At 45.0% G+C, this 27,996-nt stretch overlaps 1 protein-coding gene and 1 long non-coding RNA gene across 10 annotated transcripts in view; one reads left to right on the top strand and one right to left on the bottom strand.

Moving 5' to 3' along the window:
* LOC137768271 (uncharacterized) lies at positions 1–27,714 on the top strand. Of its 7 annotated transcripts, none has more exons than XR_011074743.1 (9): positions 1–370; positions 629–1,085; positions 6,379–6,580; positions 15,882–16,042; positions 16,205–16,317; positions 17,484–17,590; positions 19,368–19,729; positions 20,615–20,725; positions 27,105–27,714. It is a non-coding gene; the product is annotated as an uncharacterized lncRNA (long non-coding RNA). The 7 variants fall into 7 exon arrangements; XR_011074739.1 differs by lacking the exon at positions 27,105–27,714 and adding an exon at positions 21,215–24,070 and having other exon boundaries at positions 20,615–20,729; XR_011074737.1 differs by lacking the exon at positions 27,105–27,714 and adding an exon at positions 21,215–24,070.
* PAXIP1 (PAX interacting protein 1) overlaps positions 17,245–27,996 on the bottom strand; it is a 48,523-nt gene continuing 37,771 nt past the window's right edge. For 2 of the 3 annotated variants that reach the window (XM_068549750.1, XM_068549751.1), the window contains 8 exons: positions 27,549–27,619; positions 26,325–26,454; positions 25,094–25,262; positions 19,544–19,644; positions 18,351–18,485; positions 18,184–18,259; positions 18,026–18,090; positions 17,245–17,607 (listed from right to left, as the gene is read on the bottom strand). In XM_068549750.1, coding sequence (XP_068405851.1) covers positions 17,596–17,607; positions 18,026–18,090; positions 18,184–18,259; positions 18,351–18,485; positions 19,544–19,644; positions 25,094–25,262; positions 26,325–26,454; positions 27,549–27,619 — 759 coding nt within the window. In that variant the 3' untranslated portion in view covers positions 17,245–17,595. The remainder of the gene's footprint in view (positions 17,608–18,025; positions 18,091–18,183; positions 18,260–18,350; positions 18,486–19,543; positions 19,645–25,093; positions 25,263–26,324; positions 26,455–27,548; positions 27,620–27,996) is intronic. The other variant, XM_068549749.1, reaches the window with a different exon arrangement.

Genomic DNA, 27,996 nt, shown 5'->3' on the forward strand with positions numbered 1-27,996 from the left:
GAGTCAGAGCTGCGGCCCGCGAAGCGAGCCCGGCCTGAGGGCAGCGGCGGGCACTTGGGGGCCACCCCGCCCCGGGCAGCGCCCGCCGGCTCTCGGCTCAGTCCGGCTCATTCCTCCCGGCCGCCGCCTCGTGCTCCGGAGCTGGGGACCCGGGGGCGGGCAGGAGAGGCCTCGCTCGCCCAGGACCTGCTCGGGGACCCCGCCCGCGCTGGTGATCGATCGTCGAGTCCCTATCACAGGCCTCCTTGGGGTGAGGAAACAGCTGGGGACTAAGGAAAACTCGAGATCCCAGCAGGGCAGATTGGCCCTCCACCCCAGGGCCGTGTCCCTGCCTGCAGCCTGTGCCTGGATTCCATTTCCAGGCCGACTGGTGAGCGCCCAAGGTCCCGGAGAATGCCTGGGGTACCAGCGGCGGGTCGTGGCCTTGGGTGGAGGGGGATGCCCCGACCCCCCCATGACCGTACAGCTGCCACAGGCCACCTGCAGCTCAGACATCTGACTGCGAATCCGTGGGTCACGAGTCAAATCCTTTTCACCTGCCCTCACTAATCAAGGTCAGTTAAGACTTATGTATCCACCAGGCAGCACGTAGCCTAAGCAATAAGCTGTTTGCCCGGGTTGTTTCCAGGCAACTTGGAATCAGCTGCGTCCAGTTGGAGCTGAGCTGGTTGGGGCCGGATGGGACCACCGATTCCCGAGCCAGGCCTGCGCAAGGGCCCGCCGAGCGCCCTCTAGACCGTGCAGGGGCCTGTAGCCCAGCTACGCCTGCGCAGAAGGAGTCCCGCACCTTTCTCCAATCGTCACCTTTCCCCGCGCTCCCCACGCCTCAGGTGGCCCTGCTTCTTTATTCGTTATCGCGTAAATACCCCGAGCCCTTTCCCTTCCCTTCCGGGACGCAGAGCTGAGATCTGCCCTCCTATCTCCTGGCTTGGCCGCCTCGCCAACAGACCCGGGGGTCTCGGCGTTTGGCTTGCTGTGCATCAGCCAAGAGGAACCTGGTTGGGTACCAACTGCACAGGGACACTGCCGCTCGGGGCCGCTGACTCTGCGCCACCTGAACCAGTTTGTGGTTTCGAAAACATCAGGTAATGTTGGCTTCAGGCAGAATTTCCTCATTTGGGGCTTCTCCGTGAATGACACGCCTTGCCCGGGTCTTGGGGCGTTCAGGGGGGGCCCTGCAGCCCTCCCCGCACAGGGGCTGTGCCCTCCGCCAGGGCTCCCTGCTCCGAGCTGTTCACTGACACTTGGAGTGCGTGGTCCCTGCGGTTTCTGTGGCTCTTCTTTCGGGACAAGCAGTGTTCTTACAGGCGCTTCTTCTCAGGGAGTGTGACCAGGGCTGTTAACTGAGCAGTTGACCAGCATCTGTAAACTCCTCGATCTGTGCTGAAATCTGGTGATGTAACCGTCTTCAGGATTAGCGGGTAGGCCCCCTCGTCCATGCTCCATTTTAAGGTATTATTATTCCAAAGAGGCTGCTTTTGTTTCCTGCGCTTCACTGATCCCAGAGCAACTGTGTTGCTGGTTTTCCTGGGCTGTTGAAATGAGCTTTACTAGCTGTGAAAAAGAGCTGTGAATTGTGCCATCTTGTCACCAGTTCTTAAACTCTGATACTTTTGTATCTACACTCAGAAAATAACTTTGTTTCTTATTATATACAGGCAGTGGCTTTCAAACGTTCAACTGTTTTTCTGGGGAAAATAGATTGTGTGTGTGTGTGTGTGTGTGTGTGTGTGTGTGTCTAGGTGCCAACATAATTAGCATGCTGTCTATCATTCCTTCTCTAGATAACTTTCCATAGAAAAGGACATTATTCTAAGGAAGGGAAGTGTCACTGTCCACAACCCAAGACTGGCATCATCTTCATTCTGTTGTCTAATGATACCAGGTGATGGTGATGACAGCAATCATACCTCATTTCTGTATTAGGAAAAAATCCGAAAATAGTAAATTGAAATAAAAACCAAGTATCTTACATGCATATGCAAAACAAAGTTTACCAATGATAAATCCCGACTAAAAATAATCAGGACAGCTGGGGGTGTTTTATTGGTTTTTTTTTTTTTTTTTTTTTAAGCAATTTCGGGGGAGGTGCCCCGTGCTCTGTTCACCATTACCCCTCCAGGGCAGGCGCTGCAATAAAGTCATCAGAAAGAGAAGACTACTGCTGGGAAAGTGTACAAATGGTGCTCAAACAACACGTTAGCAGTTGTCAATCCGTGTCAATACAAGCCACGCCCCTGTCTCTGACATACCTGTCCGGCGTGTCACGCTGGCGGCGAGTTAGTCTAAGGTGCAGGTGATGCTAGAGTTTAGGTCTCGAATTCTGGAAGGTCGCACTCAGGATGTGACTGGGAGGGGGGCCTGTTTTGTTGTTCTTGTTAAGATGGATCTGTGGGTCTCAGTAATGACCTTATAAAATCCCGTCTTTTCCCCAGATTGTGCACAGCAAGGCAGCTGCCTCGTTCTCAGAACTCTCCGGGCTTCTCCACACGGGCTCTGGGCTCTGGGCTCTGGGCTCTGGGCTCTGGGCTCTGGGTCGGGCCTGCGGTGCCCTTGAGCCTGACCGCCCGGGGTCAGGGAGGCAGCAGAGGTCAGACACGTCTCCTTCTCTGTTCCGCTCAGGGTCTGAGGCCCAGAGGGAAGCAGGAGGCCGCTGTACGCTGGCGGGGACAGTCCTCTGCTCGGTGTCAGGGGGACGAGGACCCGGGAGACGTGCAGTACGTCCGGTGTGATGCTCCTGTCACGCCGATGGGACGTGACACCGGGAACGGAGCGGTGAGGCCCCCGACAGCCAGGGCGGCGCAGCCCGTCTGCAGAGTCCCACCTGCTTCCCTGAAGCCTCTGCACATCCCCAGGAGAGCGGACCTTCCCTCTCTGTCCAGGACGCAAATGGAGGCACGTTTCCCCTGCCCGGTGATGGAAGGGAGTCCAGGAGCCGCGCAGGCTGCTTTCGGGTGGGCACCGGCCCCACGGAAGGTCCCAGTGGGAAGCTGTGGGCACATGGGGACCCGAGCAGGGCTGCCCGCGCTGCCCTCGGGAGGGGCCGGGCGCTTTGGCTGCCGTGGCTCCTCGGGACCACGAGGTCATCCGATGTAGCCCACGGAGCGTGCGTCATCCTGTGCTCACCTCCCAACTCGCTGCCTCGTCGGGCAGCTGTGCAACAGAATTCTCACAGAGCACCTCACTGCGGGAGAAGGCATCCCCACCCTCCTTTCTGCGCGTCAGGCCCGCCCCCCAGGACACTAGCCCCTCCTCCCCTTCCTTCCGGGGCCCAGGGACCAGCTTGGAGCCCGTGCCACTCACTCCAAACGTCAGAGAACAAACACACCGCAAGACAGCCAACAGTTACACGACGGAGCTTTGCGACCCACGTGCCTCTGTCCCGACGTGCGTGTCTATGGGACGGGTTCTCACGCCTGCACCCTGGGCAGCCGGGCCCTCCCGGTGCTGGGCGCCTGCAGCGCTGTTTCAGGCGGGGCTGCCGTCCCTAACCGGGTGACTTGGGCTGAGTCACAGAGGAGAACTGCCTCTCTCCCCAGGGCCTCCTCTCCTCCCCCCCAGCGCCCCCTTTCCAGCAGTGACGGTCTCAGTGTGTCACCTTGGCATCTAAGGTCTAGATGCATAACCTCAGAAGCCCTAGAGCTTTGAAACCTAAAACCAAAGCCCTACGCAGCTCAGTAGACAGACAGCCCAGCCTCCAAAGTCTGAAAGTTGGTTTTGACCATTGAAAGTTGGTTTTGACCATTGATGTTTTGACCATTGATGGGTTCTCGTTGCTTTTGTGGAGCCCCAGCTATTCAGAGGGCCTCCTTCTGTCTCTCCAGAACTGCTTCTCCAGCCATTGTTCTTTGGTTTAGCACAGTAAATGCTGGCTCTTTTCTGGGTCAAAACCCTTTTCGGATGTGATGGAAGCTACAGAAAAATGTGGACGTGCACGCACGCGCACTCTCTGATACATTTGGTTATAATTTAATTCTACGTGTGGATTTGCGGTTTTGAAAACCTGGTTTAAGAGCGTTCAGTGACAGTCTCGAGGACAGAAGAAGGTGCTCACGGTAGAATCTTTCTGATCTCTTCACCGCTCGCTGGCTTAACTAGCATTGTCTCCTTTTTCTCTTTTTTAGAAATTGTGAAATACACATAACTTCCCATTTTAGCTACTTTTAAGTGTACAATTAAGCGGCATTAGGTACAGTCACGATGTGTGGCCATCGTCACCACCCATCTCCAGAATTTTCCATCGTCCCAAACTGAAACTCTGTCCCCATTAAACACTAGCTTCCCCTTCATTCCTCCCCCCAGCCCCTGGCCCCCACCATCTACTTCCTGCCTCTGTGAATTTGACCTCTCCAGGCACCTCATGTGAGTAGAATCTTATAGCATTTGCCCTTTTGTGACGGGCTTATTTCACTTAGTATTACATCCTCAAGGTTCAGCCACATTGAATTTCCTGAATTTTTTCCTTCCTTTCAGAACTTCCTTCCTTTTTAAGGCTGAATCGTATTCTGGTGTGTGTATGGACCACGTTTTGTTTATACATCAGTGGGGATACACTTGGCTTGCTTCCAGTTTTTGGTTTTTGTGAATAATGCTGCTACGAACATGTATACATGTCTCATGGAGACGTTGCTTTCAGTTATTTGGGGTGCATACCCAGTAGAATTGCTGGATCATATGGTAATTCTTTTTAAAAAATGTGAGGAGCTACCATAATGCTTTCCGCCATGGCTATACCATTTTATGTTTCTGCCGACAGTGCATAGGGTGCCAATTTCTCCACATCCTCACCAACACTTACTGTGATTTTTTTTTAAATTAATTTATTTATTTTTGGCTGTGTTGGGTCTTCGTTTCTGTGCGAGGGCTTTCTCTAGTTGCGGCGAGCGGGGGCCACTCTTCATCGCGGTGCGTGGGCCTCTCACTATCGTGGCCTCTCTTGTTGCGGAGCACAGGCTCCAGACGCACAGGCTCAGTAGTTATGGCTCACGGGCCCAGTTGCTCCGCGGCATGTGGGATCCTCCCAGACCAGGGCTCGAACCCGTGTCGCCTGCATTGGCAGGCAGACTCTCAACCACTGCGCCACCAGGGAAGCCCCTACTGTGATTTTTGTTTGTTTTGTTTTTGGATGGTGGCCATCCTGATGGGTGTGAGGGGGTGTCTCGTAGTTTTGCTTTTCCCTGGTGATCAGTGATGGTGAGCATCTTTTCTTGTGCTTAGTGGCTGTTTATACGTCTTCTTTGGAGAAATGTCTGTTCAAGTCCTTTGCTCATTTTATTTTATTTACTTATTTATTTTTTAAACATCTTTATTGGAGTATAATTGCTTTACAATGGTGTGTTAGTTTCTGCGTTATAACAAAGTGAATCAGTTATACATATACATATGTCCCCATATCTCTTCCCTCTTGCATCTCCCTCCCCCACTCCCTATCCCACCCCTCTAGGTGGTCACAAAGCACGGAGCTGATCTCCCTGTGCTATGCGGCTGCTTCCCACTAGCTACCTATTTTACATTTGGTAGTGTATATATGTCCATGACACTCTCTCACTTTGTCCCAGCTTACCCTTCCCCCTCCCCATGTCCTCAAGTCCATTCTCTAGTAGATCTGCGTCTTTATTCCTTTCCCGCCCCTAGGTTTTTCAGATCCTTATTTTTTTTTTTTTTTTTTAGATTCCATATATATGTGTTAGCATATTTTTCTCTTTCTGACTTACTTCACTCTGTATGACAGTCTCTAGGTCCATCCACCTCACTACAAATAACTCAATTTCGTTTCTTTTTATGGCTGAGTAATATTCCATTGTATATATGTGCCACATCTTCTTTATCCATTCATCTGTCAGTGGACACTTAGGTCCTTTGCTCGTTTTAAAATCAGGTTGTCTTTTTGTTGAGTTGTAGTAGTTCTTTTTATATTCTGGATATTAGCCCCTGATCAGGTACAGGCTTGCAATATTTCTCCCATCCTACGGGTTGCCTTTTTACTCTGTTGTGCCTTTTGAAACACTAAGGTTTTAGGTTTTGACGTGGTCCAACTGATCCGTTTTTTTGTTGTTGTTGTTGCTTGTGCTTTGTCACAGCAGTGGAGAAATAGATTGAAGAATAACTTAGTGCCATCTCCGAGGCATTTGTTATACTGTGTCACAGCGCTAAAGCTATGAAGAGGAAGAAGCTACAGAGACAGCCTGGGAGCATCAGGAAAAGCTTTACAGGCCTTAGTGAGGAGGGGAGCTTGCCAGGTGGGAATGGGAGTTCCCTCGTACAAGGAGCAGCGAGGAAACCCGTGTGACCACTGGGAATGAGGGGGTGGGGTGAGGATGTCACAAGAGATTAAGAAAGACGTGAAACATCACAATTTGGGTCCTTCTGTCTTTCTAGCAGGCATGTGACAACCAGAATTTCAGATAAATTGCTCTTGCAAAAGTCTGGAGGACACTGGGAAAGGGAAGAGACCGGAGGCCCGGAGGCAACTAGAAGCCTGTTCAGATTTCCGGGAGGGACAGGAGTCCACTGGCGGTGACGGTGACGGTGACGGTGACGGAGCAGTGTGAACGTCTGCGCAGCCGAGTGAACGAAGCAGGTGAGGCACAGGCAGGAGGTGTGGGGAGGGGACAGTTGAAGGTGACATGCTTGTGGCCGAGTGTGACCAGGACACGGCAGATGAGTGAGTGAGGAGCGGCAGGAGAGAGCAGGTCGCCTGGGACAGGTTGAGATCCATGCAGGGTGTGCAGGAGACTCCCCACAAGCGTAGACCTTTGCTTGAGCGCTTTTCAATTCAACAAAACTAGGTAATTTCAGGAACTGAGTAGCACGTGGTTTAGAGGTGAGGGTAGTTGTCTCATCAGCCTCGTTCTTTTCTGCGCTACAGTATTTAAATAGTGTTGTGTGGCTGTCACTAATGTATTTTTCTTAATTACTAAACATTTGCAGGATTAAGACATGTAAACTTTTCCTGATGAGACTGTAAAACCCCTGGAGGGCGAGGATGCTGGTTATTTCTTCCACGTTTCTCCTCAGTGCCTAGTCCGCCACAGGTGATCTGTCACGTACGAGGGGAAACGTACTTTTTAAAAAAAAAAATTATCTTATGGAAACAGTTGATTTACAACGTTGTGTTAATTTCTGCTGTACAGCAGAGTGATTCAGTTATACACGTAAATAACATTCTTTTTCATATTCTTTTCCATCATGGTTTATCACAGGATATGGAATACAGTTCCCTGTGCTCTACAGTAGGACCTTGTTTATCCATTTGCTATATAATAGCTTACATCTGCGAATCCCAACTCCCAGCGCATCCCTGCCCCACCTCCCTGCCCCTTGGCAACCACAAGTCTGTTCCCTATGTCTGTGAGTCTGTTTCTGTTTCACAGATAAGCTCATTTGTGCCGTATTTTAGATTCCACATATAAGTGATATCATATGGTATTTGTCTTTCTCTGCCTGACTGACTTCACTTAGTATGATAATCTCAAGGTCCATCTATGTTGTGCTGCAAATGGCATTATTTCATTCCTTTTTATGGCTGAGTAGTATTCCACTGTGTATATATAGCACATCTCTATCTATTCATCTGTTGATGGACATTTAGGTGGCTTCCATGCCCTGGCTATTGTAAATAGTGCTGCTATGAACACTGGAGAGCATGTATCTTTTCGAATTAGAGTTTTCTCTGCATATATGCCCAGGAATGGGATTGCTGGATCCTATGGTGGCTCTATTTTCAGTTTTTTGAGGTGCCTCCATACTGTTCTCCATAGAGGCTGCACCAATTTACATTCCCACCAACAGTGTAGGAGGGTTCCCTTTACTCCACACCCTCTGCAGCATTTGTTATTTACAGACTTTGTGATGATGGCCATTCTGACCTGTGCGAGGTGGTAAATCGTAGTCTTGGTTTGCATTTTTCTGATAACTAGCGATGCTGAGCATCTTTTCATGTGCCTGTTGCCCATCTGTACGTCTACTTTAGAGAAATGTCTATTTAGATCTTCTTCCCATTTTTTTTTTTTGTATTGCGTTGTATGAGCTGTTGTGTATTTTGGACATTAATCCCTTGTCAGTTGCATTGTTTGCAAATATTTTCTCCCAGTCTGTAGGTTGTCTTTTTGTTTACGGTTTCCTTTGCTGTGCAAAAGCTTATGTTTGATTAGGTCCCATTTGTTTGTTTTTGCTTTTATTTCTACTGCCTTGGGAGGCTGACCTAAGAAAACATTGGTACCTTTTATGTCAGAGAATGTTTTCCCTGTGTTCTCTTCTAGGAGTTTTATGGTGTCATGTCTTATGTTTAAGTCTTTAAGCCATTTTGAGTTTATTTTTGCGTATGGTGTGAGGGTGTGTTCTAACTTCATTGATTTACATGTGGCTGTCCAACTTTCCCAACTGTCTTTTTCTCATTGTAAATTCTTGCCTCTTTTGTCGAAGATTGACTGTAGGTGTGTGGGTTTATTTCTGGGATCTCTGTTGTGTTCCATTGGTCCATATATCTGTTTTTGTGCCAGTACCATGTGCTGTTTTGATTACTGTAGCTTTGTAGTGTTGTCTGAAGTCTGGGAGGGTTACATCTCCTGCTTTGTTCTTTTTCCTCAGGATTGCTTTGGGAATATTTTGGGTCTTTTATGGTTCCATGTAAATTTTAGGGTTATTTTTTCTAGTTCTGTGAAAAATGTCATGGGTAATTTGATAGGGATTGCATTAAATCTATAGATTGCTTTGGGTAGTACAGCCATTTTAACAATGTTAATTCTTCCAATCCAAGAGCATGGGATATCCTTCCATTTCTTTGAATCCTCTTCAGTTTCCTTCATTAATGTTTTATAGTTCTCAGCCCATAAGTCTTTCACCTCATTGGTCAGATTTATTCCTAAGTATTTTTTGATGTGACTTTAAACAGGATCGTTTTTTACATTCCCTTTCTGATTATTTCATTGTTAATGTAAAAAAATGCAACCAACTTCTGTGTGTTAATCTTGTATCCTGCTACCTTGCTGAATTCATTTATTAGTTCTAGTAGTTTTTGTATGGAGTCTTTAGGGTTTTCTATATATATCATGTTATATGAATATAATGACAGTTTTACCTCTTACCTACCAGTTTGGATACCTTTTTATTTCTTGTCTGATTGCCGTGGTTAGGACTTCAATACTCTTTTGAATAGCAGTGGTGAAAGTGGGCATCCTTGTCTTGTTCCAGATCTTAACAAGAATGCTTTTAGGTTTTCATCGTTGAGTATTATGTTGGCTGTTGGTTTGTCATAAATAGCTTTTGTTATGTTGAAATGTTCTCTCCATACCCACTTTTGTAAGCATTTTTTTTTTTTATCATGAATGGATGTTGAATTTTATCAAATGCTTTTTCTGCATCTATTGAGATGATCATGTAGTTTTTGGTCTTTTGTTGATGTGGTGTATTACATTGATTTTTGCGTATGTTGAACCATCCTTGTGACCCTGGGATGAATCCAGCTTGGTCATGGGTATGATCTTTTTTTATATGTTGTTGGATTCTGTTTGCTAATGTTTTGTTGAGAATTTTTGCATCATATTCAAACATATTGGCCTGTAATTTTCTTTTTTGGTAGTGTCCTTGTCTGGTTTTGGTATTGGGGTGATGGTGGCTTCATAGAATGTCTTTGGGAGTGTTCCCTCCTCTTCAGTCTTTTGGAAGAGTTTGAGAATGATTGGTTTAAGTTTTTCTTTGTGTGCTTGGTAGAATTTGCCTGTGAAGCCATCTGGTCTTGGACTTTTGTAGAGAGTTGTTATTATTATTATTATTATTATTACAGATTCTATTTCACTTCCAGTGATAGGTCTGTTCAAATTATCTTCTTGATTCAGTTTTGGTGGGCTTTATGCTTCTAGAAACTTGTCCATTTCTTCTAGGTTGTCCAGTTGGTTGGCATATTTGTTCATAGTATTCTCTTATGGTTTCGTATGGTTTTCTGTGGTATCAATTGTAATTTCTCCTCTTTTATTTATCGTATTTGGGTCCTCTCTCTTTTCTTGGTGAGCCTGGCCAGAGGTTTGTCAATTTTGTTTACCCTTTCAAAGAACCAGCTCTTGGTTTTATTGATTTTTTTTCTATTGCTTTTTAATCTCTACTTCCTCTCTGATCTCTATTGTTTCCTTCCTTCTGCTGACTTTAGGTTTTTTTAATTTTTTTTTTGACTTTAGGTTTTGTCTGTTCTTTTTCTAATTCTTCTAGGTGGTGGGTTAGGTTTTTTATTTGAGATTTTTCTTGTTTCTTTTTAAAAATTTTTTAATTTTTAAAAATAAATTTATTTAGTTATTTTTGGCTGCGTTGGGTCTTCGTTGCTGCGTATGGGCTTTCTCTCGTTGCGGTGAGCGGGGGCTACCCTTCATTGCGGTGTGCAGGCTTCTCATTGCTGTGGCTTCTCTTGTTGTGGAGCATGGGCTCTAGGCCCGCGGGCTTCAGTAGTTGTGGCTCGCGGGCTCTGGAACACAGGCTCAGTAGTTGTGGTGCACGGGCCTAGTTGCTCCGCGGCATGTGGGATCTTCCCGGACCAGGGCTCGAACCCTCGTCCCCTGCATTGGCAGGCGGATTCTTAACCACTGTGCCACCAGGGAAGTCTAAGATTTTTCTTGTTTCTTGAAGAGGGTCTGTATTGCTATGAACTTCCAAGAACTGCTTTTGCTGCATCCCATAGATTTTGTATGGTTGTGTTTTCATTGTCATTTGTCTCAAGGTATTTTTTAATTTACTTCTTGATTTCATCATTGACCCATTGGTTTTTTAGTAACATGTTGCTTAGTCTCCATGTAATCGTTTTTTTTTTTTCTTGTTTTTCTGTGGTTGATTTCTAGTTTCATGCAACTGTGGTCAGAAAAGAAGATGCTGAAATAATCTCTATACTCTTAAATTTGTTGAGGCTTGTTTTGTGCCCTAGTATGTGGTCAATCCTAGAGAATGTTCCATGTGCACTTGAAAAGAATGTGTATTCTGTTTTTTGTTGTTGTTGTTTTTTAATCTAATGTCCTGAAAATATCATTAGTCTGTTCTATTGTATCATTTAGGATCTCTGTTGCCTTACTGATTTTCTGTCTAGAAGATTTGTCCATTGATGTGAGTGGGGTGTTAAATTCTCCTGCTATTTTACTGTATTCCTGTCAATTTCGCCCTTTGTTAGTATTTGTTTTATGTATTTGGGTGCTCCCATATTAGGTGCATATATGTTGATGAGTGTAATATCCTCTTCTTGTATTGATCCTTTTTATCATTATATAGTGTCCTTCTTTATCCTTCTTTGTAGCCTTTGTTTTAAAGTCTATTTTGTCTGGTATGAGTATGGCTACCCTTGCTTTCTTGTCATTTCATGCAATGACAAGACATCTTTTTCCAGCCCATTGCTTTCAATCTGTGTCCTTTGCCCTATAGTGGGTCTCTTGTAGGCAGCATGTTGTAGGCTCATGTTTTTTTTTAATCCAGTCTGCCACTGTGTCTTTTGATTGGAGCCTTTAGTTCATTGACATTTAAGGTAATTATCGATATGTATTTATTGCCATTTTAAACCTTGTTTTCGAATTGATTTTGTATTTCTTCTTTGTTCTTTTTGAGTTTGATCTTCTTTTGTATTATGCTTGTGTTCTCTTCTTTGGTTTTTGTGAATCTATTATATGTTTTTGATTTGTGGCTACCCTGTTTTTCAAGTATGTTAACCCCTTCCAATATCTATTTGCTTTAGACTGGTAGTCATATAGGCTCAAACACATTCTGAAAAATATATATATACATTTTCTTACTCTCCTTCCCCACATTTTATGATTTTGATGTCCTCTTCTACATCTGCTTGCCTATCCTTTTGCTGTTCATTGTGGTTGTCATTGCTTTCACAGAAATCTTATTTTTTAATTTTTTTTTAATCTGTGTACTGGCTTATTTAAGTGATTTACTTTCCAATTGTGATTTTCTCTTTCCTATAGATTCTTGCTTCTTTTCTATTTAGAGAAGACCTTTCAATATTTCCTTTAGGACAGGTTTAGTATTGCTGTATTCTTTTAGTTTTTGCTTGTCTGAGAAGTTATTTCTCTCTCCTATTCTAAATGATAATCTTGCTGGGTAGAGTATCCTAGGTTGCAGATTTTTCTCTTTCAGGACTTTGAATATACCTTCCCTCTCCCTTCTGGTCTGTAATGTTTCTATAGAGAAATCAGCTGATAGCCTTATGGGGTTCCCTTGTCATTAACTCTTTGTTTTTCTCTTGCTGCCTTTAGAGACCTTTAACTTTTGCCATTTTAATTATGTCTTGGTGTAGGTCTGTTTGGGTTCATCTTGTTTGGAACCTCTGTGCTTCCTGTATGTGGATATCTGTTTCCTTCTTTAGGTTTGGGAAGTTTTTAGCCATAATTTCTTCAAATACATCTTCAGTCCCCTTTTCTCTTTCTTCTCCTTCTGGGATCCCTATTATGTGTAGATTGGCACGCTTTATATTATCCCATAGGTCTCTTATATTGCTTTCATTTTTTTTTTTCATTTGGCTTTCTGTCTGCTGTTCTGATTAGATGATTTCCATTATTCTGTCTTCCAGATCACTTATTCATTCTTCATTATTCAATCTGCCTTTTATTGCCTTAAGCTTAGCTTTCATCTTGGCAAATGAATTTTCTAATTTTTTTTTTGGTTCCTCTTTATAGTTTCTAGTTCCTTGATAACAGTAATCTGCATCTCTATCAATAGCCCTTCTTAATTCCTTTAGTATTTTCATTATCTCCTTTTTGAATTTGGTGTCTATTAGCCTGAAGAGGTCTGTTTCATTGTTCTTTCAGGGGAATTCTCTTGACCTTTTAACTGGGAGCGATTCCTCTGCTTTTTCATTTTATTTATGCTTCTCTATGAGTTTAGGAGAAACAATTATCTACTGTGGTCTTGGAGGGCTATTTTTATGTGGGAGATTCCCTGTGTAGCTTGCATAGGTTTAATATTTTTGGTGCGAGGACTGTTTTGAGTACGGATACCTGCCTCCTCTTTCCTCAGTGTGTCCTGGCTGTTATCCCCTTGAAAGGGGGTGTGACTGGTGTTGTGGTGACCAGAGCCTGCCCGGATGTTGAGCAGGGCCTCCTCTTTGCTCTGTGGTTGTCATTGCCCTGTTGGGGGCAGGGTCTGCTCCCCAGCTGTTGGAGCAGAAGCCCCTGGATCCGTTTTTAAGCTGCAGTGTCAGGTGGGCAGGATTGGAGTGCTGCCACTGAGTACTCCCCCGCTGGAGCAGTCCCCGTGTGCAGAGCACACTGCCTGGTGGCACCTGTCACCCATTGCGTGGGCTCCCAAAATGCACTGTTGTTGGCACTCCTCTCGGCCTCGCCTCCATGGTGGGGACGTAGGCAGTTGGCCCTGGTGTCCCTCAGGCACTGTGTTCACAAAACCACCAGTGCAGGTCCACTGAAGTCAGGTACCAGGACTGCAGTAGTTACGCACCTAGACCTGACATGGGAGCTACGGAAGCAGCCCAGACCCCGGCCCCGCCCCACGTGTGCACCCACACAGAGCCCACAGCTGCTAAGGCCAGGCCTCTCCCAGCCATGGAAGCGCCCGTTGTCCACTCAGCACTGAGTTTGCAAAGCTGGCGGCAGTGGCACAAATCTGTGGATTGTACAGCCACAGGGAGAGGGCTCTGATTTCAGCCAGCCCCACCTCGGCGTGTGGACAGCCCACTGGCTCTTGCGCGTGCTCCCAGAGCCGGTGAAGGCAGCGCCGTGTTGGCTGAGAGCGCGGAGAAAGAGGCTGCTCTGGGGGGCCCACCCCTCCCTTTGCACGCGTGTTAACAATGGGGTTCCAACGGCAGTGCGAGCTGGCTGTGAGCACGCAGAGTGAGGCTGCTCTGGCGGGCCCCACCCTTCCCTTCATGTGCCCCTTAACAGTGGCGCTTCGCTTCTATGGCGGGTTGGGCTTCTTCCACGCAGCCCATACTGCGCTCCAGCCCCTTCAGGCTGTGTCTGTGCAGCTGACCCCAGCCCTCTCCCCTGGTCTGTCCTCTGAAGCCTGAGTTTCAGTCCCCAAACCCCGCACGTACCAGCAGGTGTGTGTTTCAGGCTGGGGTCTGCAGGGAAGTAGCACGGACCCTCTGTGCTGGTCTCTCTCTTCTGCCTGCCGCACACCGGCTGCCTTGCTCTCCTCTGAGCCTCTGAAGCCCCCTTTCTGTCCCGGCTGATCTCCCCGTGAGCGAGGGTCTTCCCAGGGTGCGGGAACCTTTCCTCTTTCGCAGCTCCCTCCCAGGGGCGCAGGTCCCGTCCTGCTTCCTTTTTTCCCTTCATCCTACGGGGTTATGTGGAGATCTTCCTTGCACTTCTGGGTGTCTGAGGTTCTTTGCCAGGGCTCGGCAGGTGCTCTGTGAGAGCTGCTCCACGTGTAGATGTACTTCCGATGTATTTTTTTTTAATAAATTTATTATTTTTGGCTGCATTGGGTCTTCATTGCTGTGGGTGGGCTTCCTCTAGTTGCGGCGAGCGGGGGCTACTCTTCGTTGCAGCGTACGGGCTTCTTATTGCGGTGGCTTCTCGTTGCAGAGCATAGGCTCTAGGTGCGTGGGCTCAGTAGTTGTGGCTCACGGGCTCTAGAGCGCAGGCTCAGTAGTTGTGGTGCATGGGCTTAGTTGCTTCACAGCATGTGGGATCTTCCCGGACCAGGGCTCAAACCCGTGTCCCCTGCATTGGCAGGTGGATTCTTAACCACTGTGCCACCAGGGAAGTCCCTCTTCCAAAGTATTTGTGGGAGGGGGAGAGCTCCATGTCTTTCTATTCCACCATCTTGATTCTTGATTCAAAGTCCTGTGCTTTTGTCTGCACAGAGACACGATCCTGGGCTTATTTGGATGCAGCACGTATGTCGTCTTCAGTGGCGTTCACATTTCTTCCACCCTTGTTTGCAGAGTGAGACGGGATACAGACGGCTCACACTCCTCACAGGTGACCAGCTACGCCTGGTCACCGGGCACTGGAAACGCGCCTGGCGTGAGTGAGGAGCTGAGCTGTTGATCTCAGTTTCGTGAATGTTAACTTAAAATTAACACCGGTGGGGGAGGGATAAATTGGGAGATTGGGATTGACGTACACACACTACTATATATAAAATAGATAATAACCTACTGTACGGCACAGAGAACTCTATTCAGTATTCTGTAATGACCTATATGGGAAAAGAATCTAAAGAAGAGTGGATATATGTATATGTATAACTGATTCACTTTGCTGTACACCTGAAACTAACACGACATTGTAAATCAACTACACTCCAATAAAAATTAATTTTAAAAAGTTGGCACTAACTCAGTTACTGGAAAACACCTTACCCTTAGAATAACTTGGGTATATAAATCTTTTTAAACTGTAAGTGGTATGAAATATAAAAAAAGAAAAAAGTAAAACTCAATTAAAAATATTACTTGTAAATGAAACAATATTTTAGATATATTAAATAAAATTTTAGAAACTAAATCTAAAAGCTTTTTTACTGTGGCTACCAGAAACTTTAAAATTATGTATGTGGTTTGCATTTCTATTAAAAAACCTTGAGCCAGACGAAAACAACAGGACTAAGTGAAAGACTTCTATTCCTAGGAGAAATAATTTTCTAACATAATCAACTTCTCTAAAAAGTTGATTTACTTTATTCTTAAATGTTCACATGTAACTTCCTCTGAGCCACCAAATCAATGCTTAGCAGCTGTGCAAGCCAGTTGGCTGCAGACAGCTCCTGGAGTTTTTAAGGACTATTCTTGGCAGCTTTTGAAAAAAACACTCATTGAAAGGTTAATCAAATCAGTCATACTTGCACGTTGGTTAAACAAACCCCGTCTCCACTGAAGACTGAACAGATGCATATACTCTACCCAGAAGGCCTTTATTCCATCATTATCTTCACTTTTCTTCAAGGGTGTTAAGAAGGAGGGCCGTATTCTGAATACTTTGCAATCAAGATTTTGTTCCAACTTATGAAACTCTTCTGTACTTCTGGGATTTTACAGATTCTAAATTATTTCATATCAACACTCATTCCACCTGTTGGACGTGAGGAGAAAAGGTCAGTTCTACAGGTAAGTATCCCTAAGTTTGCTTAGGTACAAAAGTATGAGGTAAAAGGTACACACAGTTTGAGACAGTTTGTTAAAAATACAAGTGCCAGCATGTGGTACACCTGAAGAAAACTGCTGTTCGGGTGTATTTTAAAGAGCTCAACAGATGATAAATGTTTCCAGTAGACAATCAGCGTATCAGTCACGCGTGTTGAGAGAGAGTGAAGGTGTACCCACATGGCAGCAGCTGGGTCGCTGGGAAGTTGCCACAGGTCAAGGCTTTAGAGACGGCACAGGTAAGGTTGAAGGTGTTGAGCCTCACTTTAAAATTGTGAAGTCGTGGGCGATTTCCTTCCCATTGGTAGGAGTAACTCCATGTGGTTCCACCGTCAGAGTTGGGAGAACATCTAAAGTAATGATGTCTTCAATGTGTGTAACCAACGTCAGAGCGTTATGGGAATGCTGAGAATTCCTGGGATGGGGAGTTCACTAACTGACTTTTTTAATACACGTGCTCCACTTAAACTGTGTTCAAGAATTAAACTGTAGAGACTGTGCAATTGGCGAGTAGACTTTGGAGTAGCTCACAACTACTTCTAGGAAGACATCTCAGACATTGCTATGGAGGCAAATCCAGTGTTTCAGGAACACACCTGATGAGCAGTGATGTGAGGGCAGTGCTGAACCTCTGTGACAGTATCGTTCTTGAATATATTAATAAATGTAGTGTATTATATATTCATATGTTAGTAGTTACTGATAAGATGGTAGTCTCCAGTATGCTTCTTTCTGTACCTACAACCCAACAGGACGTGTATTAGAACCATATCTGGAATAGAAGTGGGATATATATATGGGTTTTTGTGGTATTAACGATTCTGGCTGGTTGGTGCCTGTTTGTAGTAATTGCTAAATATTCTGAATATGCCTCTGCCCAGGAATTTATTTATTACCTTGACAGAAAATGGCTACCTTCCAGAAATTATTTCTTTAGGAGAAAATGTACTAGAAAATATTTTGCCTTGAAATTACTTAAAATGGGATCCAGTTTCATGCAAATCATATAAATTATACAAAAAATGTGTACTAACAAACAAAGGACCACTCAATTCTAAGTTCAAAAGTACATTTATTTAAAATGTGGGCAAGATATCAATATAAAAGAAAAGAGTGTAAGAAATAAAAATAAAAGTACAAAACATTTCAAATCTTTAACATCCATAATTTAGAGATAGCAAGGTCTTTATTTACACCATTTTATTTGCAGCTAAAGTTCCATTAACAACAGTGTTGTGAAAACATTTAAAAACCCGGCAAATGAATCATAAAACCTAATGTGGGCTCTTAAAGTCACATAATACAAAACATAATTTATGTTTCATCAGAATAAAATTGCACATCTTAATAAGATGCAGTGTATTTAATATATTTGTCTTCCTGCTTTAAAATGCTGTCCCCGAAGAAAGCAGCTGGAAAACAAGGGTGTCTCTGAAGGGAGCGGGGGCCGCTCCATCCGGCAGCTGACACAGCCAGACCCGCGCGCCGGGCTCCAGTCAGTCAGCAGCGCGGGTACGTCAGTTAAATTTATATGTAAGCTTGTTGAGGAAAACAACTTCCAAACAAACAAACACAATGCAAACTAGTGACAGCATCCAATACAGGCCGCTGAGCTGGTGCGCTTCAGGCGCCCAAGCCCTCGCCAACCCCTGCGACTCTTGAGCCATCCATCCGGGGGCAGAATGACTCAGGCTCCTTTCAGGCTACAGACGCAAGAAAAGGGGCCCTGAGATGACACCCACCAATCACCCAAAGGTAGGAAAAAACCTGGAGAGAGGTAAGAGCACATGTGGTATAAAAACAAAATCTCCAAAAACGTAAGGGGTCTTTTATCACTTTTATCACCAACCCTGGCAAAAATTCCCTAATTCGTGGAGACACGGAGCACACAGGGCTCCGGTGTTAACGACGAGAGGCTTGCTGTGCCACACGTCTGTCTTTCAAAGGATATGATTCGTAGTCCAGTGTCTGTGTGAGCACGCCAGTCAGAACAAACTCTGCGTTATGAACGTCTGAAAGGAGTGAAAACAAAAACCGTTAAACAGATGCACTGCTGTGTGTGCACTGACACACTCTCAATACAGAGCAAGAGGAATAAACCGTACCTATTCCTCTGGCAAAATATTCGCGACACAAGTGAAGGTCATTTTCACAGGATATTAAAATTATTTCTGACAAACTCTAATGAAAAGAAAATCAATCATTGGTTACTAAACAACGGCTCGTATACGTGACGATGATGAATTCAACAGCGTATTTTACTTCTGTCCACCTTATTTTGCTTATGTTCCATGAGTTTCCGGAAAGACGGCTGTTTAGACAGTACTTTCCCTCCTGCACATTCCACAATCGCTTTCATAGTTGAAAGACTCGGGCAGATTCCAGGAGTGATGTAAAAATATTTCGCCTAAAAATAAAATGAAAATATGGGTATTATGTTTTTTAAATTGAATTTTTAGTGTACGTAATTTCTCATTCTACCCTGGGATTTTTGACAGAATGTCTAATTTCATGGGGATACACGTACTAGCCCCTGCTAGTCCCAACCTGAAGTGGGCCTGGGAGACTCCAGGCGTGTAAATTCGGAAATAACTTCAGCACTTTCATATGTTAGGTACGACCTATACTTTTATTGATAGCAACTTACATTCTTACAATGTAAGCAACTTACAATTACATTTTAGGAACTTACTTACATTCCTGAAAGACATGAAGTACTCTGCGGTAAAAGCAAGAATAGGGACGTTTTCTCAATTTCTGTAAAATTCTAAACTGTAAAGCTCAAACAGACAGGAAATGATTTTGCTGGTTAAAATTTTCGAACACCCTTGCTCCTAAGTGTACCCAAAATACTATTTTGTTTTAAACTCCTCAAATATTTAGAAAAATCAGACTATCTTAGGTAAAATACTCTTAACTCAGTATTGCAAATCATTTCTGATTCCTAAATTGGCTCCTTAAGGAGGATAAAAAAATGATGATTAATTTACTAAGCCACTGTTTGATACAAAGACAGTTTTCCAGAGTGTTCTATCTTATCTAACAAATATTTAAATATTCTAGTCTAGAATTATTAGGCACAGATTCAATTAATATGTTCCCAAGAATGGTCTCCATTCTCTAGCTGAGTATACATTTAATGAGAATAGTATTAAGTAATGTAAGTTGTTAAAAAGCAAAAAAGTCAATTTAAATGTCTCCTACCTATTCATACACATAACTCTTTGAACCGGGTATCTGTAATGCATACCTCTAATCTACTTATTTAACTTTGTATGGATTCTTTTAGCTGTGGTAAACAGCAGGACCCTGCAGGTGCCGAAGACCTCCAGAAACACCGCGCGTGAGGAGGACCGCCCGTGCAGTGGGGACGGGGGCCCGGCTCCCCGGAGGCCCTCGCTGTCGCCCACAGCTGTAGCAGCTGTTGCGTCCGGGGGCCTCATCTCACTTCCCTTCCAAGCGTACCTTGAAGAGCGGAGACACGCGTGCCCTCCTCAAGGACTCCTCCAGACTGAAGGAGAAAAGCACCTCGGCCTCAGCGTCTCGGAGAAGGTAGTTCTGCTCATCTGGAAAAGAGAACAGCCCACTGTGCCAGCAGTGCACGGTGCCCGGGACGCACAGTGCCACCCGCTCCAGGCCGCCCCCAGGCAGGTGCGTGTGATTCACGGCTCACAGTTACCTGTGACACCTGGGAACAAAAGCCTCACCTGTTGTATTTGTCAGTTACTTTTCTCCTGAAAACAGGCCGAAGACACTGTCCCTGCTCGGTCAGTGTTTTTTAGCATACTGAGAGCTCTGGCCCCTCCACACCCCTCAGCTGTGATGCCACACGGTCCCAGGGCGCTCACAGCTCTGCAAGCCCACAGACCCGGGGGAAGAGCTCCAGTCCTGGCTCCAGAGCCATTAGACTCAATTAGCTGAGATTTACTAAAAACACGTTCCTTTTAAATCTATGAATATGTACAGCAATTTATAAAGAATGTTTTACCAAATTTTGAAGATTTAAGAATTTTTAATTAAGAAATATCTAATTTGTCAAAAGGTAAAGATCACAAAATATTTTAATCTTCTTATGAAATACATCTCGTTCAGAAAATGATTTCTTCTTCATTTCATCATAATAACCAAACTGTGTAACACAGCCCAAAGCAGGGTGAGTCTAGGGTCAGGGTCAGTCGGGTGACACACATTGTAGGCCACATACTTTTGTGACATGCCCTTCTTTTTTTGAAACAATGCCTTAAAAATGTAAAAACCATTCTGAGCTCAAGGACCACTGGGCAAGAGCAATCATGTCACTAAAGAAATGCTGAAATTTAACAACTGCTAGAAATACAAAATGGATCAGCCATCAGCAGATAAATAAGGCACTATTACTGGTTTAGGTGGAAGACGGTAAGAATTTCTAAAAAAATGAATTAAAAAATGAACAAAAACGTACTGATGCATGAAGTGATGTATTTGTTTTGTTTTAAATATTTATTTATTTAGGGTGTGCCAGGTCTTAGTTGCAGCATGTGGGATCTTTTTTTTTAGGGATCTAGTTCCCCGACCAGAGATCGCACCTGGGCCCCCTGCATTGGGAGCACGGAGTCTTAACCACTGGACCACCAGAGGAGTCCCTGAAGTGACTGATATATCTGAAACGTAAGTAAGTGTCCACGGCAAAATCAAGGTTGATATGCCTTCTGGAGAACTATGAGGGAGTACCACGAAGTAGTTAATATTTATGATAAGAGACAATGACACTGAAATATAACAAAGTAGCTAAAAACAATCCTGTCCCAGAGGAGATGCTGACATTTTGGTTTTCTAAAAGGAGCAGCAGAGTTGCCTTAACTTGCTAAGAATCTGTAGAAAGAGTCAACCTGAAAATTAAACTTTTCACAGCAGCACAAAGGACATGGGTCTTCCAGAAAGAGATTATAAAATTGGTGTCTCAAACTATATAAATTAAATGCAAAATTCCAAAATTTACCCCCTACCCCTTGTTGAACAATCCAGGTTTAAAGCTGTCAGTCGGGCCCCGAGGGCGTCAGAGCCCAGTCGGGGCCTGCAGTGCTGGGGGCAGCGGTGGCCGGCATGGGGCTGACTGTGTACAGTGCAGCTGATCAAGTCACTTAACGTGTTCACTAGGACACAGGAAGCCGGGCTTCTCACTGTTGCTGGAGAAAGGATTACAGACAAAGGACGCGAGGAAACAAGGATGAAGCCTGTGGTGGCAGATAGACTGGCATCGGCCAGACAGACACAGGAAGTGGAAAGAGGCTGCAGCAGGAGCAACAACCCAAGGGCCACGAGCACCGTCCGTCCGTGCCCAGTTTACACTGAAAGGACGCGGGGATCCTTGGGAAAACGCTGGTGCGGAACCAGGGCAGAAGAGCATAAGGTGAGCCTAGAACATTCTTGTTTTGCCAAAAGCTACCACGTGGTCAACCCGACAGGAGAGGTGGACACGGAAGCCAGCCTGAGCGGCAATCCCTGGTCACCGTGGGGACCACGTGAGGGTCGGTGACAACAAGACGATAACAACGAGATAGAAAGGAGAGCGCGTGGGGAGATAAGGGAATAAATCAAAAGTCTGACAGGGAACAGCAGTATCTGCAAAGTTTCAAAGTGCTTCCCATAAATGACTCGTCAAGAAGCCTGGCCGGCTTGCACCTGCGCCGAGGGACCACCGTGAAACCACCCGCAGGACGACAAGCCTGCACCGTGCAGCCCCTGGCAGGATGCGAGGCGGGGGAGACGGCAGCCATGTGACGGTCCCGCCACAGACGCCACCTGCCCCCCCCCCTCGGGAGGAGACAGCACACACATCAGACGGAGGGCGTTCTGTACAGTGACCGACCTAACTGACCAGACGTCGTCTTCTTCGAGTGACAAGAACAGACCAAGGGGCCCTTCCCAGACTCAAGGAGACTATAAACGCAACGTGTGATTCACAACTAGGTCCTTCTCTAAGGGGCGACGCTGAGACAACGGGCGGATCTGAATGGGGATGAGGACGTCAGGATGAGGCGGCAGCGATGGATCGACGTTGACTTCCTGACTCTGGCCGTGCCGCGCCATCTACGAGAACGTCTTTGTCTGTCTGTAGGAAACACGCGTTGAGGTGTTGGGGATAACGGAGCATTATTTGGGCAACGGACTCTCTAATGGGTCAGGAAAAAGAAGCTATGTCTGTACTATATAGGCAACTGGGTGATTGATTGATTGATTGATCATTTCAAAAAAATTTTTTAAATTCAAAAGCCAAATTGGTTTAAAAAAAAAATCCGTAAAACGTTAAAAGATGGAAAAAAGTAAGAAATGAATCAAAATTAATGAATGCAAAATTTCAGATACTAACTGCCAGAACTAATAACCTAAGGTTAGTATTCTTCTTGAGAAATTTCAGGAACAACCAACCTCAAAATGTAAACTTTCGGCAAAACAAAATGTCTCAAGTCTGTATTAAAAGTAAATGACTAGTGGATATCAGCTAAATGATTTTAAAGTTTATATGACAACACAAAAGGCACAGCACAGCCAACTCAAGAAGAGCAAAGCTGGGAGACTGAGGACCCGACTTCCAGACGCACTGTAAAGCTCTGGGTGAAAGGACAGATGGATGGACACCACGAGAGCTCAGTGCAGACCCCCACTCTGCCTACGAGCACAGGCAGCGAGCGCAAGGGGACAGACAAGTGGATGTTCACACACACACTGAATCTAGACACAGACCTTACACCTTCACAGAAAGTAACTGAAAACAGACCACAGATCTAAATGTAAAACACAAAACTAAAACTCCTAAAAGATAACAGGAGAAAACCAAGATGGCTTTGGGTACAAGTGATGACTAGATACAAAACCAAAGGCATGATCCATGGAAGAAATAACTAACTGACAACCTGGACTTCATTAAAATCGAACACTTCCACTCTGTCAAAGACAATGTCAAGAGAATGAGAAGACAGGCCACAGACTGGGAGAAAATATTTGCAAAAGATGCATCTGATAAAGGACTGTTTGTTACCCAAAATATACAAAGAAAGAACTCTCAAAACTCAACAATAAGAGAACCCAGTTAGAAAATGGACAAAAGAAAGATCTGAACAGATGCGTGAACACAGAAGATATACAGATAGCAAATAAACACATGAGAACACGCTTAACACGGTATGTCATCAGGGAAATGCAAATTAAAACAAAAATGAGGTACCACCACACAACTATTAAAATGGTCAGAAACTGACAACCCCAAATGCTGGCAAGGATGTGGAGCAACAGGAACTCTGCTGATGGGAAAGCAAACTGGTACCAACGCTTTGGGAGACAGTTTGGTGGTTTCTTACAAAACTAAACCTACTCTCATATGATTCAGCAATTGCACTGCTTGGTATTTAGCCAAACGAGTTGAAAACTTACATCCGCACAAAAGCTGCAGACAGAATACAGCTTTATTTGTAACTGCCAAAACTTGGAAGCAACCAAGATGCCCTTCAGTAGGTGAGTGGATAAATAAACTGAGGGTATCCAGACAGTGGGATAGTCTTTGGTGCTAAAAAGACATGAGCTAAGAAGACACAGAGGAAACATAAATGCATGTGACTAAGAAGCCAACGTGAAAAGGCTGCATCCTGTGTAATTCCAACTATATGACAATCTGGAAAAGTTAAGAAATCCTGAAATTTGAGGGATCAAATATGAAATGTGTTTGACTATTCAATATTGAATATTGTTTATAATAAGACCCTCAGAAATCAACACAGCAAACATTAGGAAGGCCATAAAGAAATGAAAGTCAGTTAAAACTGCCCATCAAATATGAATTGTTATAACTTTCATAAACAGGTAAAAAATGTTTGTTTTCACAGACTGGTAAGCTTGATAAATTAAGCAACTCAAATTTCAATTAAAGAACACACTCTCTCATTCTGAACTTTGTAACTCTCATGCAAAATTGAGAGCTAATCTACTTTTACGGTATTGTTTCTACATTTTTCTTCTTCTGCCCGCATTGTTAGGTTTTATATTTCATAGTATCTTTCAAGAAAAAAATTTCAAAAAATCTCAACTGCAAATTTCTAAACACTACATAATATAGTTGATCCTCGTTATTTGTGGATTTTGTATTTGTGACTACCCCCACTCGGTACAATTTATTTGTAACCTCAAAACCAGCGTCTGTGGTGCTTTCCAGTTCTCTGTGGACGTGGCAGAGCTGCCCACGTGGCGCTTCCCGCTGGGGCCGACACGGCGGTGCTCGCCATGGGTCAGCTCATTCTGAGAACACGGGTCCTTCTGTGGTCCGTTTAGTGCTACTTTCCTCACATTTTCGTGCTTTTGTCGGTGATTTTTTGCTGTTTAATCGGCCTGCAAGCACAGTGCTGTCCAGTGCCCTGAGGGCAATGGGCTGTGAAGTGCCCTCACAGAGGAAACACACGTGAGACGAAGCTGCAAATCTCTTCCGCGGAGAAAAGTCCCTTGGAATCATATTCACTCTGTGCTGATTAGCAAGGTTCTAAAAACACTTGGGTGCACTGACTAATCTAAGAAAAAAAACCTATCTCGAAGTGTCACTGCCAGTAACAGGATTCCACTTTCGGTGCCCTGGACGGCGGGAGACGGGCAAGGGAGGGACGCGCTGACCCTCCCACCTGCCCTGACGTTCCCAGGACGTTGCCGGGCTCCCCGCCGTGCGCTGTACTGCACGTGGAACCTCATTCGACAGCCAGCGTTCCAAACAAACAAAATACGCTCACATCAGGAAACAACATGGCAGGGATGCAGAGCTTATTCTTCCCCCAATACCTTCCAAATTACCAAAACCTCTGCATTTCATGGTAAGGTGCAAAGATATCAATCAGATGACTGGACCACGGAATAAGTAAGTTTATGAATTTACATGGCTAAATAACAAAGAGTTGAAAAATGAACTAGATGTTTGCTGGGATGCAAATGGAGATAATGCCAAATTAAAAGGGTTTTCTCTTGGAGTAAGTTCACTGAGGTGCGGATGCCGCTACTCACCAATGAACTTCTGACACTTGAAACACTCCTCCAGCCACTCCGGAGTCACGATGTGCTTCACCACGGAGACGGCCGTCAGGAACTTCACGGTGCGCGTCACCTTGCTGGAGACGAGGTGGGTGCACTTCTGCGCAGACTCGGCGACCTCCCCGCCAAGAATGTAGAGCTTCTGGGCGTCACACACACAGACCAGAGAGGTGAGAGCTGGGCCTACGGAGCCGCACACGGCCTGGGACGCGTCTAAGACTATGAACAGGTTGTCGGCCACGGAAGATGAGGCAGCAGGTGAAACCAGACCCACGCCATTGTAGGCGGAAAGCGAAAACTAGGCTCGACGGTGTACACTTCCCTGATCAATGCTGTGCAGATCAAGATTAAATAAGACATCCCTACAAATAAGTAAAATTCTGAAAACAACACAGCTCGTTTCATAAGGAGCAAATCTGCCCAGGCTTTCTAAGCTGAAATGAGTGTTACTGAGGCACGTTAAAATACTGTCTCTTATTTTAAGAAATGATGACCTAAGAATTGACTGAGAAGACATAAACATATAAAAGATGATCTCTTTAACTATACTCAAATTTAAAAGTAAAGAAAATAAATTACACTAAACTTATAGCATTTATAATTTTTTCTTTTCCTTAAAAAAAAAAAAAAAAAAAAAAGTAGACCGTATGAATCCATGTAATACAGGTCAACTCATATTCTTAACCATCACCCTCCCCTGTCCCCAAAATAACAAAACAAAATCCCATAATCCCTCCTGGTGTTACGTCCAAGAAGTTTATTTATCTAAATACACAAATACACCACTGCCTCTTGGGCCTACACTGCTACCCAAGAAAACAAGTCTTGAAAGACTGTAGATTCAATCAGAAAACCTGAAGAGGCACAACTACTCTTTCAAGCTAATGTCTTTATGAAAATGATGTCCGAGCGGCCTTGCTAATAATGTTCACATGATTATAGAAATGGTTCTCGGTCTACTCACCTAAATCGTTTTTCTCCTAATAAGAAAGCGAGTATCTAAGTACGAAGCAGTAGCAAGAATGAGGCGGGAAGTCAATGATGAGGTAATGATGACCCGCAGTTTATAGATACACACTGTAAACACTTATAACATGATATTCCTGATTAAATGTTAGTTTAATTAAGACTGCTGGCCTAAAGCAAATATAAACAGAAAGGAACATTCCTAAAAATCCTTATGCAAAATAGAATAAAATTTCACCTTAATATACTGTTGAACTTGAACAGGCTCAAATCCAGTGAAAAGCACAAAAGGGGTCAATTCTGGTGTTAACTTCTTAGTGGGAGGTGGTATATCTTCAATTCTATAAAATACACATAGAAAAGAACGCCTATTATTTACTTAAAAATGTTCTTTAGCAAACGGGATTTTAATAGCTTTAACAAGCTTTAAGTGCGTGGGGTTTTCTTTCCTTAAAGGGAAAATGCAATGACTTACCTGCTCTTTTTCTCTTTCCCACCATTTACACAAAGCCACCCCCAAAAGGACTGTGTGTGGCACCTCCAAGGGCAGCAGCCGATCAACGCCCCACTTCCTCCTCACTCCCGCCCCCGCCCTCTCACTGGCCTTGCTGGTCCTGAAGGGCGGGAGCCACCCCCCCACCCCCCCGGCCCAGGGCTCTAGTCCCGTGTCTTCCACCTGCCCTGTCTCAACCCAGAAGGCACAGAACAAAGCTGTCTGACTCAAGCACACATTTTAAATTAAACCTCAGTCTTTTTCATTTCCTTAAATTTTCTCAAATCCTATTTTTAGCTTATATTTGAGACAGTCTATTCAATTAAAAAAAATTTACTTGTGGCATTTTAATGACATACATAATCACATAATTAGGCTTTTACTAAGAAATCCAACAATTCCCAGACGGTGTGGATGTGGGGAACGGCGGGAGGGAGAGCGGAGGAGCGGGGCGAGAGGAAGACCTCGCTCAGCGCGGCTGGAGGGCCTCTGGTTCTAACGAAACCGCCGGCTTCTCTCTACCAGGTGAGGCCAGCGCAGGTCTGCACACCGCCACTCCGCACCGACCCGCGGCCGAGGGGGCGCCGTCCCTCCCACCCCGCCGGGCCAGGGGTCGGGACGCAGGCTCCCGGGGCCACACCGAGGACGCCCGGAGCGGGTCCCAGTCCCCCACCCCCGTTCCACCACAGCAGCTCATGTTTTACACACCGGGGGTTTTGGCGCGCTTCTGGTTAAAGGAGGAGATTCAACTGTTTTTTTAATAAGAAAGGAAAAAACACTGGCTATTCCCTGTTTATCTCCAGCAATGAAATGAGACGTGCCACGATAAAGCTGTGATGTAATCAGCAAATCCTTCCAAATCCTATTCACTGTGAACAATTTCAGGAGCTTTCCCAAGTGCCACCATTTTCTAAAACAAACCTGTAAAAGCTCATCAACCATTAAAAAAAAAAAGGCGATTGTTCATACCTGGCTCTTTTGGAAGAGGGCTGGATATTAGTTGCTTCATTCTGCTTCAGTTTGGGAGGTAGTCGTACACCCTGTGATTAAAATACGATTTCCTTTAATCAGTCTCCCCAGTCATACAGTAGCTCCCGAGAGCTTTCCACCTACCCCACCGCGTACGAGACACACGCGCCCACCACGCCTCGCCAGCCGAGAGACAGGCACACGCGAGCCTTCCAGGGAAGCCCTGGGCTGGCTCCCTCTTTATTCACCAGACGCAGCAGTTCTTTAAAACGTCTCACCCCTCTCTCTGTTCACGTTACGGATTTAATCCTCAACCTTCAACTTTTCAGAACACTTTTCACTTAAATATTTTGTCTTGTGTCTCAGTTTGGAAGTTGGAAAACATACTCATTGCAACTACATCCCCCAAAAGAGACCCTTCCTGAACTGTCACCCATGAGGGTTCAGG

This window comes from Eschrichtius robustus, chromosome 8 (assembly GCF_028021215.1).
Source record: "Eschrichtius robustus isolate mEscRob2 chromosome 8, mEscRob2.pri, whole genome shotgun sequence".
Taxonomy (NCBI): domain Eukaryota; kingdom Metazoa; phylum Chordata; class Mammalia; order Artiodactyla; family Eschrichtiidae; genus Eschrichtius; species Eschrichtius robustus.